Here is a 12883-nt window from a genome sequence, read left to right on the forward strand (position 1 = left end):
AAAAAACACTTTTGGTTTTATTGATCCACTTTACAGTTTTTCTTTCCCTTTTCACACTTTTCTGCCTTAAGTTTATTAATTCCTTCTTTCTACTTCAGGCTGTTTTATGTTTCTTTTTTTAGTTTCTTGAATAAAAAGCTTTGTTCAATTTATTTTCTTGCCTGTTTATTATGTTTCTAATTTTTCCCTTCTCTGCGTGAGCTGGATTGATAAGTATTTTTTGCTGTACTTTTTCTTCCACTGGTTTTAAAGCTATACATTCTATTTTTCTTCATTCTGCTGTTACCCATAAATTTTAGTGTACTTGTTTTAGAACTTCCATTTTTATCACAACTTTTACAGCTAATAGGTATTCACATCCCCTCTTCCCAAATAGACAAGCAGCTTAGAAAATTATTACTTCTTCCCACTCAGACTCTCTCACTCCACGCACCACCGTCCCACTTCTGTCTCCCACGTTGGTATCATCTGGGATTTTAATTTCACATTGCTTTTTTTTTATAACAACATTTAGATATGACTGAACTATAATAAACACAATATATCTAAAGTGTATAATTTATTGAATTTAAACTTACGTGTACACCTGTGAAACCATCACTGCCATCAAGATAATGAACATATCCATCCCCTAAAGTTTCCTCACTACTCCTTTACACTGCTTGAAGTTGCCCATGGTTTATTGATGCTCTGTTCATTTTTTTCCTTCAGTCTTTTTTCTCTGTTTCATTTTGCATAGTGTCCATTGGTGTCTTTGTGTTTACTAATACTTTATTCTGTAATGTCTAATCTGCATTAATTCCATCCAGTGTATTTTTCATATCAGATTATTTTCATCTCTAGAAGTTGATTGGGTATTTTTAAAAAATCTAAAAATCTTTAAGCATATCTCTTCTTAACATAGTCTATCCTTCCTTTACGTTGTTTAACATGGAATACAGTTGCAACATGTAATATAATTATAATAACCATAATTCTTGTCTACTCATTGTATTATCTGTTTCATTTCTGGGTCTGTTTCTACTGATTGATTTTTCTTCTTATGGATTATGTTGTCCTGCTTCTTTTGTATGCTTGGTAATATTTGATTGGATGCTGGTCATTGTAAATTTTACCCTGTTTAATGCTGCATATTTCTATATTCTTATAAACATTTTTGGGCTTTGTTTTGGGACACAGTTCTGTTACTTGGAAACAGTTTGAGTCTGGTTTTCACTCTTTTTAGGCTTACTTTTCTGCTTTGTTATTTGAGATCAGAGCAATCTTTAAGGCTAGTTTTCTCCTCTACTGATATAACATCTTTCTGAGTACTGTACTTGATATTCCATAAAATTTGGAGCCAAATTCCACTTTGGCTGATGGGAATATAAACTATTTCTAGTCCTATGTGAATTCCAAGGATGGTTACTTGTAATCCTTTCAGGTTGTTCTTTCTTTGGCTCTGTGTAGTTTCTTCCCACACATGCACTGATCAGTATTCAGCTCAGGCTTCAAGGGAGATCCTTACCATATCTCCAGAGCCTTTTTTTTTGGTGATTGTGCTGTTCCCTTGTTTCTGGTACTCTGCCCTGCAAACTCTATCCACTGTGGCGCACCTTGACACCCACCTCCATCTCCTCAACTCAAGGAGACTCCACTGGGCTCTGCCTAGGTAACCCATTGTGATGCTGCATTCCGGTACTCTCTCCAGGCAGCTACCTGTGGCAATCACAGAGCTCACCTTGTTTGCTGTGGTTCTTTCAGGGGTTACTCATCTCTACTCCCCAATGTCTAGTGTTTGGAAACATTGTTTCATATATTTTGACCAGTTTTTTTATTAGGTTGGTGCAAAAGTAATTGCAGTTTTGTTTCAAGCTACTGGATACATTCATTTCCTGTTACTCCACCTTGGGCAAGATGGCTTTTTCATATTTTAACATTTTTAAAACCATATCTAGATTTAACTACCAAATTTTTAGATGGGTGATCAGGGCAAACCTCTATGAGGAGCAGGTGGCTTTTATAATGAGAAAGGATGGAAGGAATAGAGCTAGTCATGTGAAGAATTGAAAGAAGAGAGTTCTAGACAGAGGGAACAGTATGTGTAAAAGCCTCAGGTGATAAAGAATTGGGTGTCTCTTCAGAACAGATGGAAGACTAGTTAGTGTTGCTGTACTGTATCTAGTCAGGTGAAGAATGGTGCCTGCTGAGGTTGGAGTGATCAACAGGGATTTTGGCTTGACCATGACCATTGTAAGGGGTTCGAGTATTGCTCTAAGTACAATTGTTGTTCATTTAGGGGGGTTATTTTATATTTATTTATTTTTAATTGACAGATACAAATAGTATATATTTATTGTGTACAACGTATTTCAAAATATGTATATGTTGTGGAATGGCTAAATCGAATGACTTAACATATGCAGTACTTCACATACTTATACTTTTTTTGTGGTGAGAACACTTGAGATCTACTCTATTTAAGGGTTTTTAAAAAACATGTCATGTTTTCTATTTGGAGAAAGGGTTCAAAGCATTAAGAATGGGCATGGTGAGACCAGTTAGAAGGCTCCTTCAGGAGTCCATGTGGGTGATGATGGCAACCTCGAACAGAAAGGAAAGGCTGGGCTCAAATTGTATTTTGGGAAAAACAGAACTAGCTAATGGATTGGTTGTAGGAGTAAGAAAAAAGGAGGAGTCCTAGGATTTTGGCTTGAGTAACCCATGGGCACTTAGTGCTTTTACTAAGATAGGGAGGACTTTGGGGCAGAGGGAGACAGTGCTAATGCCAAGGAGGGTCCAAGGTCCAAAGCTCCCAATAATTTCTATTATCTGCTCCTCTCCTCATAGGTCCATTTTTTTTTTTTTTTGAGACAGGATCTCATTCTGTCAACCAGGTTCGAGTGCAGTGGCGCAATCACAGCTAACTGCAGCCTCAGTCCCATGGGCTCAGGTGATCCTCCCACCTCAGCCTCCCGAGTAGCTGGGACTACAGGTGTGCGCCACCATGCCCAGCTAATTTTTGTATTTTTTGTAGAGACGGGGTTTTTCCATGTTGCCCAGACTGGTCTCATACTTCTGGGCTCAAGTGATCTGCCTGTCTCAGCCTCCCAAAGTGCTGGGATTACAGGTGTGAGCCACTGCTCTTCTCCTTCTTTGATAAAATTGATTTTTTTTCTATTTTACTTAAGTCCTACATAAACAGAACAGCTTTCCCCATTTTCCAACCAGATTGATTTTTTTCTATTCAGAAATTCTAAAGGGTGGCAGGTTTGGGTTGAAATATGTGGAGGGGGTGGATCAAGAGTTCTATTATGGACATGTTCATTTTGAGATGCCTACTATATATTCAAGTGGAGATGTCAAGTAGGCAATTGACCATGTAAGTCTGGAGTTCTGGGCTTGAGAAAGAATCCAGAAGTAAGCCACATAAAGATGGTATTTAAATTCATGAACTAGATGAGATCACCTAAGGAGAGAGTGAAGAGAGAGAAAAAAAGGATCCAGGATGGAGTCCTGAGGAACACTAGCATTTAGAAGCCAGAGAAGGAAGACCCAGTAAAGATGACTGAGAAGAACATGTGAAAAAGTAGGAATAAAGGCAGGAAAACCAAGAGAGGGGAGTGATTCCAGTAGCAAGTGGTTCATTTATTTAATAGATATTTATTAAGAGCTCACTGAATACCAGCCTCTATTTTAAGCACAATAGGTTGAATAGAAAAAAGCTTATAGTGGAAAAAAACCCAGGTAATAAATAAACTATTATGTATATAACAAGATGTCAGAACATCTTTTTGGACAATAAGTCCAATGAAGAAAAATAATGTAAGATCAGGGAATAGCAACAGTTAGAGGGTACAATTTTAGGGTGGTTATTAAAGGCCCTATATGAAGAAATGAAATTTGAGCAACGACTAGAAGGAAGAGAGCAAGCAAACCGTGAAGATATCTGGAGAAGAGCATTCCAGGCAGAAAGAATAGCAAGTGCAAAAGCTCTGAGGTGGGAGCATATCAGGTATGTTTGAGGAAAAGCAAAGTAAGTCACATGGCTGGAGTAAAGTGAGTGAGGGGGAAAGTAGAGAGAATATTAGAGAGGGAGGTAGGGCCAGATCATACAGGATTTACAGGGCCTCCATAAGGACTTTAGATTTTTGTCTAAATTGGGGGAAACCACTGGCAATTTGGATGACTATTACTTTTTTTTTTAATTAAGTATAAGGTGTGAATTTCAACCAAGTACGTGTTATGCAAACCACTGAAGAGCACCACAAGTGTTCTTGGAAAATGTGGCTGAGTTTTTTCCTGATGGTAGTTTAAGTGAAGGCCAACATTATTCAGTGTGCATCTTCCCTCCTGTGCTAATAATAATAATAGTAGTAATAATAGGTGACATTCATTGCAAGCTACATCCAGCTTTCTGCTAAACACTCCACAAGGGTTATCTTATCTCCCCTTCACAACAACCCTATGAAATAGATTCCATGACTATCCACATATTGCAGAAAAGGAGATTGAGGCTTAGAGTGGTGAAGTGACTTCCACATGCCACACAGCCTTTGAGTGACTTTGACATCTCTATGAGATCCCAACTTAACACTCATTCCAATCTGTTTATCTTAGATGTTCAAGGTTGTTTATTACCTGATGCTTTGCCAAAGTTAAGTGATAAATTTCTGAGTACCATCTAGACATTGTTTGAATGTGCTCTCAGATCTTTAGTAACTCAACCTGATGTCTGGTTGATTCCTCCTGCTTGCAATATACATGTGAATTCTACCTCTTGTGACTCCTTGCAATGTCTTTCCCAATTGATGTTAGCATTCTCTTTGTGCTGCCCCTTGTTAGGTGCTTGAGCTCTTGTAATGAGCTCTTGTAATGAGCTCTTGTAATGAGCTCTCCCATGGAAGAGACCTCAATCTGTTGTCTCTGTCTCCATCAATTCATCCTACACCCTGTGGCCAGAATAACTTGGTTGGGACACAGGTCTGATCTTGTTCTACCTAGAAATTCTCATGGATGGTACATTGCCGGTGGAATTACATCCAGATCTGCTAGCCTGGTTTCCCTTGGTTCAACCTCAGCCTACCTTTCCAGCCTTATTGCTGACTCTGCCTTTTGTAAACCTATGCTCTGGGCAGCAGTTCCTATTCTCACCTCTGCCTATTGCTTGTGCATCTGTACTACCTCCTGCTCCCTTTCTGCCCCTAGAAATTCTGTCCAGATGATGTTAAAGCTTAGCTCAGGGGTCACCTTTTCATGAAGATATCTCTGACCAGGACTACTGATAACTAATTGACCCTCCCCCACTTAATTTTCCTACCATATTTGGTACATGTCCTAATACAGGCCCTGTCACACCATCAATAAAGACCACATATTTGCCTCCCTCCCTCCCTCTCTACACACATGCAGACAACTCAAATGTAAGCTATTTGACATAAGGGGCTGTGATTCATTCATCTTTGAATTCATATTCGTTTTTAATTTCTAGATAGCATAGTGTCTAGAATATAGTAAGTATTCAATAAATGTGTGGAATAAATGAATGAATTCAGGGAAAAGAAAAGGAGAGATGAGCAAAAGGGAAGATGAATACACTGGGGACAGTTTGTAATTAATTAGACAAGTACACATTGATCATCTCTATGTAAAAGGCACCTACTCAGAATTGGGGAAGGAGTACAGAATTAACACTTCTATGAGAGATCCTCACCCCGCTACTTCAACACAAAGGTCAGGGCTGCTGTTTTCTAACCCTGGTCTTTAAAGCCCACATGCCACTTCTCTTGCTTGAGCAGTTTCTTTTCATGGTGCTCCATGTTCTGGCCTTCTCATTCTAACTCTCTTCCCTGCCCATTTGCTGGGGGTGAGGTCATCGGATGACATATTTGTTCTGGCTCATTTCCCTCTCTCAGGTTCTGTCTTTGACCTATGCCAGGAAGAAGGCCTTTAGGAGAATGTGTAGGGCTGGGCTCTGAGAAACAATCTTCTGGCTAAATCACCAAGACCCAGAGCCCAAGGCAGCTTCATCGTGTAAACTGTAGGGCAGCCAGTTACCCTTTCTTCCTATAGCCTTTTGGCTGTAGGAAGCTGCTTGACCACTAGTATAAGAATTGCTGTGCTGCTCATCTGGGGGGCTGTCAATGCTGTTCTGGTCTCCAAAGGATGCTAACAATGAAACAAAAACAGAAACAAAAGCAAAAACTGGAGACAGGGCTCCTAAAAGAGCAGTAACCTTCATCTCTGGCTCTGTAACTTTCAAAGAAATTATAGGTTGCACTGTCAGTAAAAGCTCCCAGGGCTCAACTGCTCATAATTAACTTGATTAACTGCTCACGAATGAGACATAATGAGAGCAGGTGTACATGTGGGGGCTTTGTATCTGGCTGAAGACACAGGCCTGACAAAACACCTGTCACTCCTTCTCCTTGCTTCTCTCCTTTCTGCAGGGATGTCCTAGAGACTGGAGGACAAATTCACAATGAGTAAATTTTGGCATGGGCACAGCTTTTGTCCAGCACCTTTTCCTCAGCACCTTTTCCTATATTATAGAAATATTAGAGGGTATAGAAAATTATAGGCTGGGCACAGTGGCTCAAACTTGTAATCCCAGCACTTTGGGAGGCTGAGGTTGGAGGATTGCTTGAGCCCAGGAGTTTGAGACCAGACTGGGCAACATAGCAAGATGCAGTCTCTAAAAAAAAAAAAACAAATTAAAAATTAGCTGGGCATGGTGGCATGCACTCGCAGTCCCAGCTACTTGGGAAGCTGAGGCAGGAGGATAGCATTGAGCCTAGGAGTTCAAGGTTGCAGTGAGCTACGATGGCACCATTGCAGTCCAGTCTGGGTGACAGAGTCAGACCCTGTCTCTAAAAGAAAGAAAGAAAGACAATTATAAAGAAAAAATATAAATGAATGATGATCTTCCCAGAGATAACCACTGTTACTCATTTATTTCCTTTGTCCCTTTTAAATGTATTTTTTCATATTTGATACCAAGCTCTAAATATACTTTTATGTTCTTTTTTTCTGCACATTATCCTTGGATGGACCTTTTTAGGGAATGCTTTGGTAGAGAGCTAATTCAGGCAAGGGCTGCCCCCACTGTTGAGCAGGATCTAGCTTTAGGATGGGGCACACAAAGCATCACCTAATTCAGTACCCAGCACCACTGCAGTTGGATTTGAAGCCTGAGACTGCAGGTTCTTGGATTAAATCTGCTGGAAGTACATGGAGTTTTCAACACATTCTCCCAGGCCTTTACCTTTTTAAATTTCTAGATAGTATGGTGTCTAGTGTCCACTGTTCTTGCCAGTTCAGATTTTGTTTTGTTTTGTTTTGGCATAATGCATTTGTATACTTGCATTTCCTTTCTTTAAAGCATTTTCTTAATGAAACAATTTATTCAACATGAAAAGACTTCAAGATTGAAAATGTTTTTGGTTTTCAGTATAGGGTGCCTAGAGTCTCCAGTTTTTTTTAGTTCCTTGGTTTTCTGGGTTCCAGTTTTTTTAGTTCCTTGGTTTAATTTAGTTTTTTTTTAACTTATAATTCATTGAGGGTGGTTTTGAAGGTATGGAGGATGGGAAAGATAACAAACCCAAAAGGTAGCAAGAGAAAAAAAAATATGGACCAAACTTACATGAGAAAAATGGTATCTGTTTCAGAGTCATACTTCATATATTCCTCTTGGAATGCAGGATCAGAGAGGAGAAGGAGAAATATGATTTTATCTGTGTGCTTTAAACAGACTCACGTTAAGCAGTATTCATGTGCATGCATGCCTGTGTGTCTGCAATGAAATCATGTTTTAAAGAGGATTCAGCTATATTATATTTATAACTATGTGGTTGCTACCAGCTACCAGTATGTCTCCTTGTGGTGGTTCACTTCTCTTTTCTCTGTGTCCTAATTCTGTTCTCTAGTGTAGAGCTTTGCTGAAGCAGCCTGTTAGTCCCCCCACCACATACAATCCCAGTTGTGGCTTCCTGGGAATCTTGTTCTGGTCCCATACAGGTCATTGTTGTGACATGTTTGTCTCATTGCAGTAGAAAGTTTGAAGTATTGCAGAGCCAGACCCCTTCCTTGGCTGTGATGAACCAATCTCTCTATTTGGGGTCCTGTCCTATTAGGTCAGAATGAATGAACAACTGGAGCTTAACCAGATACAAGGCTCATTAGAAAACATCAGCTCAACAGCTTCTCAGGAGAACAAAAAGATAGGTATTGCTTCTTAAACATTACTGTGCATCGGAAGCACCTGGGGAAAGTGGTTAAACTGCAGATTTATGGGCTCCACCTGGAGTTTCTGAGCTCATTATTTTTAGTAGAGCCTGGGAATCTGTGTTTAAGCAAACACAGTAATATGATCCTGATACTGGAAGTTCAGAAACCACATTGGGACTCTGAGTGCCATATCCCATCACCCACCACCAATATGGCAAAATAACACCATTTTCCCATCCTTTTTCCACCTCCATCCCTTAGGCTACATGTTTTGAATCATTACATATACTTCAAAATTTATATTAACCCTTCATCACCTTGGTAACAACATGTGCAAGGTGATGGAGGGGCACACATTGTGATTCACTCCAGTTTAGCATCCCCTTCAGGATGGCCTGGGCCCCACTCACTCAGGAAGATTCAGGATACACCATGTGTACCTCTCTGGCTATAAAGTAGACATGCAGGGCACTACATGGAAAACACATTTCTGGGATGATGGACAAGGCAACTGCATTCTATGATTCATTGTGGCACAAGCTCTTCTCCAAGTCTCCTGATTCAACTACACATAGACATCTCCTCTGAGCAGACATGAGTTCATTTCTGTGGGCATTCACGCTCCACTTCATATACACATCCAGGCTCCCTTCACTCAGTCCATCTCCCATTTTTCACATGTATAAACTTGCTCATATGTCCAAGTTTTGCATAAAATGCCATTATTTTTTGAGACAGGGTCTCACTCTGTCACCCAGGCTGGAGCCCAGTAGCGTGGTCACAGCTCACTGCAGCCTCAACCTCCCAGGTTCAAGTGGTCCTCCCATCTCAGCCTCCAGAGTAGCTGGGACTACAGGTATGTACAACCACGCCTGGCTAATTTTTGTATTTTTTGTAGAGATGGGGTTTCACCATGTTACTCAGGCTGGTCAAATTCCTGAGCTCAAGCGATCCACCTACCTCAGCTTCCCGAAGTGCTGAGATTACAGGTGTGAGCCACTGCACCTGGCCAAAATGCCACTGTTATGTGTGCTTAGATAATAAACACTATTCAAGCTCTTTTGTGCACTGTGTGACACACACACATTGATGCAGTAAATGGCACAGCATAATACAAATATATCATCTCAATCTTCTGGTGTAGATGTTCTTTTTGTGGTGCAAACAGTATATGCTTTAGAGTCAGATTCAAATCCTAGCTCTGCCACTTACTAGTTGCCTGATCTTAGAGAAGTTAGTTAAATGCTCTGGGCCTAAGTTCCCTCTTTAGGGTTAAATGAGAAGGTTTGTTAAACATGTAGAACTCTGCCTAGAATCTAAAGGAAACCCACAAATGTTAGGTACCTCCTATATTTTTATTTTTCTGTATATGAAAGGAAATAGTCCTCAAATTTCTCTCATGCAGTACATAGCATGAAAAAATCATCCTGGCCAAAATAAGCAAAGAAAGAGTTTATGAAAGGATATTGGGTGGCTCAAAGAATTGCTGGGGAAGTGAAGAGCCAAGTGTAGAAGAGAGGCTAGAACCCGGAGAGCCTGCAAGACCACAGCCAAAAATCACACCTTGGAGCATCCTGGTGGCTTGACCTCTGCCACAGCTGATCGTGTACACTGGATGCTGCTGCTGCCTCAGTGACAAAATCAATTCTCCACTGTCCTTGTTTCTTATATCCACCACTTGCTCCAGAATCAAAAAGCTCTGAGGGAGAGGTCAGCCTGGCTATGCCAGGGGCCCGGGCCTGCACTCCAGCTGGGATGGTCAAGGAGGTGGCTCTAGACTTTCTGGCTTCTGCAGTTGGAATTTCTCAGAATAAGAAGGGAATTGAGATGTCAGGCAGCCATAAAAGACGTCTGCCCAGGGTCTATTCTTACCATTTCTCACATGTTCACATACATATTCTCCCTGTCTGTGTACACATTCACTCTTAGGTGTGGAGTCTGTCTGCTCCAGGAACTCCCCTCCAGCCTGGCACCACTCTGTTTTCAGATGCTACTTGAGACCTTTCTGCTATGTCTCTTTCCTCTGCCCAGAATGCCCTCGCCTGCCCCCTTTCCACCAGGGATCCTTGAATGGCTCAAATCTTGTGCTTTCTGCAAATGCCAGCTCAGATGTTACCCCTCCTTTATCGTGGTGCCCCCTCCCCACCCACGACTAACTTAGTCCTTCCTCTATGTTCCCAAGGCACTTTCTCTATGTCTCCATTATTGCACTTGCCCCGTTTTACTAGGAATAAGTATCATGTCTTTAATGGTCTGACCTTCCTCCCTTTCCTCGACCCAAGATGAGGCTCCTAAGGGCAGGAAGTCTATCTCATTCCACTTTGTAACCTTAGTTCTTAGCACCTAGTAGAGGCTTCATATTTCTTAAGCAAATCATACATTTCTCAGTTCTCTCTCAACACATACATTTTGAGACACAAGACAAATCCGTCTGACAAATAGGAATAATCCATGTGAATGCGTGCTGGAATCTATAAAGTGTTGGATGGATTTAAGCCGTTATAATCATTTATCTCATTCTGGTTTTACATATTTTCTGTTAAAGGGCCGGATGCCCTTATTCCACCTCATATTTTAACAGGAAAAAGTAATGACGCGAGATTCCCGCCTACCTTTTTCAATTCTGCGGAGCCTCTTGCCTGGTTCCTTGCACTGTCAAAAAGGAAACCAGACGGAGGGGCGGGGGTACCGCAGAAGCGAACATGCTAGCCTAGAGGACTTGCTAGTTAAGTCCTGTAAGAAGTTACGCCAAGTCCCCGCCGTCCCCCACCCTCGCCGCTGTCGCTCTCTCCCCGTTCAGGTTGGCTGTGGCTGCCCGCAGACACAGGCTCCCCCGCTCGAGTCCCCAGCCAGCGTTCTCGCCGGGGTTCCCGAGCGCTGGCGTCCCTGGGAGAAGCCGCGATGGTCGCTCCCCGCTCGGCGCGGCCCGCGGGGCGGCCTCCCCCGCGCCTCTCGCTGCCTGCCACCCAGCGACCCCCTCTCCCCGCGTGGCCTCAATCACTCCACGCTGACCTTTGGGCCGCCGGGGGCCAGCACGTGACCGAGAAACTTTGGCAGTCGCGGCAGCGGGCGGCGGGGCGGAGGCGCGGGAGGCGGTGCGGCGGCCGAGCTCCCCCGCGCGGCGGGCTCTGCGGCGGGGAGACGCTCGCCCCGCGCCGCGCTGCCTGGGCGTGCGGATGCGCCGCCGAGCGCTGCGCGGACCCCGGAAGCCCGCGGCAGCGCGCGCTCCGCCGGCGGCGCGATCCAGCCCCCGGCCCCGCCTGCGCGGCCGGCCCGGCGGGCGCTGCGCCCAGGGACGCCCGGTGCCCGCCGCTCCGCCGCCGCCTGCTGCCGCGGGGTGACAGCGATCCTTCTGTTCCAGCCATTTCCCACTTTCCTCACTCCGTAATTCGGCTGGGAAGTTGGGGAAGATGGATAGGGTCTTGCTGAGGTGGATTTCTCTCTTTTGGCTAACAGGTAAGAGTCCTTTTCAACAGAAACGAATAACTTTGTATATTCCTGTAGTGGTTCTGTTCTCACCGCGCCCCCCCCCCCCCATTTTCCTCCTTACTGACCATGTTTAAAGCTGCTTAGCGGTCTGGTGGAAAGTGGGGGAGGGGGCAACGTGTGTGTTTGTGTATGTGTTTGTGTGTGTGTGTGTGTGTGAGAGAGAGAGAGAGAATGATGGGGGCGGCGGGGGAGAAGCCCAATGACAAGTGAGACGCATCTAGATGCAGGTGTTTGACTCATTGGCGCTGAGGTTGTTCTTTCGAATGCATTTCCCCTCCATAAAACGGTTCTCCTTCGGTCTTATCCTGAGTTTGTAATGCTGTGAGTCTTGTGAAAAGCCTGGCTGGAATAAAGGAAGCTCAGAGGGAGCTGATTAATTAAATGAACTGGTTTTCTGGAGGTGGAGGCTAGAGGACTGTCTCCTTAATTTCTTCCCTAGAGAAGGAGGGGGACCCAGGGCATTCTCTCTGTGGCTCTCTGGAGGGTGCAAGGAACTGGAGGTTGGGAAGAAGATGGGGATGGAACCTTCACTGGTTGTGGAGTTTAGAGCCTGGCTCTCTCTTACTTGGTATCATTTGGGGAGTGGTCCCAAATGATAATTAGAAAGCAGAAGAGCCTTTCTAATAGGTGCACTCTCCGCTCCCTAAAAGATAATTTGCAGAGAGATTTAGAGGCATTGGGCTTCTCCCCAGCATCAAAGTCACTGGTCTAGCTGGGTCCTCTGTGCCCTCCCCTCCTTTTTGGTGAACTTTCTCCCCATTCTCCTGGGGTCAGTAGATGCTCTTGTTCTTAACCCATTTCCCCACATGAGGATTCCGATTCCCATAGGGATACGGGGCCTTGGGGTGGCCAGCCCTGAGAGATTCACAAAGCAGCCCTGCTGAAGGGAGTGGGATGGGGGTGAGGAAGGTCTGGATAGCTTGGACTGGGTCAGAGGCAACCATTCAAATCAAGGTGGAGGCAGAATGATGGAAGAAATGGAAAAAGGGATCAGAAAGGTGAGGACAGGATGGGGGTGGAAGGCAGGAGAGAAAAGGGACAATAGTACCACGAGAAGTTTTGTCACCTCTAGCGTCACCAGCCAGAAGATCTGGACAAAATCAAGGCACTAGGCAAAGGGGAACAAGCTTAAAATAGCGAAAACAAGTCATGTAAAGGGGGTAAAATACATTTAGCAAGAAAAGGCAAA

At 43.6% G+C, this 12883-nt stretch overlaps 2 protein-coding genes across 12 annotated transcripts in view; one reads left to right on the forward strand and one right to left on the reverse strand.

Moving 5' to 3' along the window:
- MAEL (maelstrom spermatogenic transposon silencer) overlaps positions 1-11302 on the reverse strand; it is a 46905-nt gene extending 35603 nt beyond the window's left edge. Inside the window, exon 1 of one of the 3 annotated variants that reach the window (XM_055365051.2) lies at positions 11218-11302. Coding sequence is in view for 1 of the 3 variants with exons in the window: in XM_019026181.4 (XP_018881726.3) it covers positions 1508-1510 (3 nt within the window). In the remaining 2 variants the exon portion in view is untranslated. Of the gene's footprint in view, positions 1-1507; positions 1629-10817; positions 10870-11217 lie in introns of those variants that run through there. The other 2 variants (XM_055365059.2, XM_019026181.4) reach the window with 2 other exon arrangements.
- A 41-nt stretch (positions 11303-11343) lies between these two features.
- ILDR2 (immunoglobulin like domain containing receptor 2) overlaps positions 11344-12883 on the forward strand; it is a 75145-nt gene continuing 73605 nt past the window's right edge. For 3 of the 9 annotated variants that reach the window (XM_004027836.5, XM_055365007.2, XM_055365000.2), the window contains exon 1: positions 11344-11661. In XM_004027836.5, the coding sequence (XP_004027885.2) occupies positions 11616-11661 (46 nt within the window). In that variant the 5' untranslated portion in view covers positions 11344-11615. The remainder of the gene's footprint in view (positions 11662-12883) is intronic. The other 6 variants (XR_008672489.2, XR_008672488.2, XR_008672496.2 and 3 more) reach the window with 3 other exon arrangements.

Source organism: Gorilla gorilla, chromosome 1, assembly GCF_029281585.2.
Source record: "Gorilla gorilla gorilla isolate KB3781 chromosome 1, NHGRI_mGorGor1-v2.1_pri, whole genome shotgun sequence".
Taxonomy (NCBI): domain Eukaryota; kingdom Metazoa; phylum Chordata; class Mammalia; order Primates; family Hominidae; genus Gorilla; species Gorilla gorilla.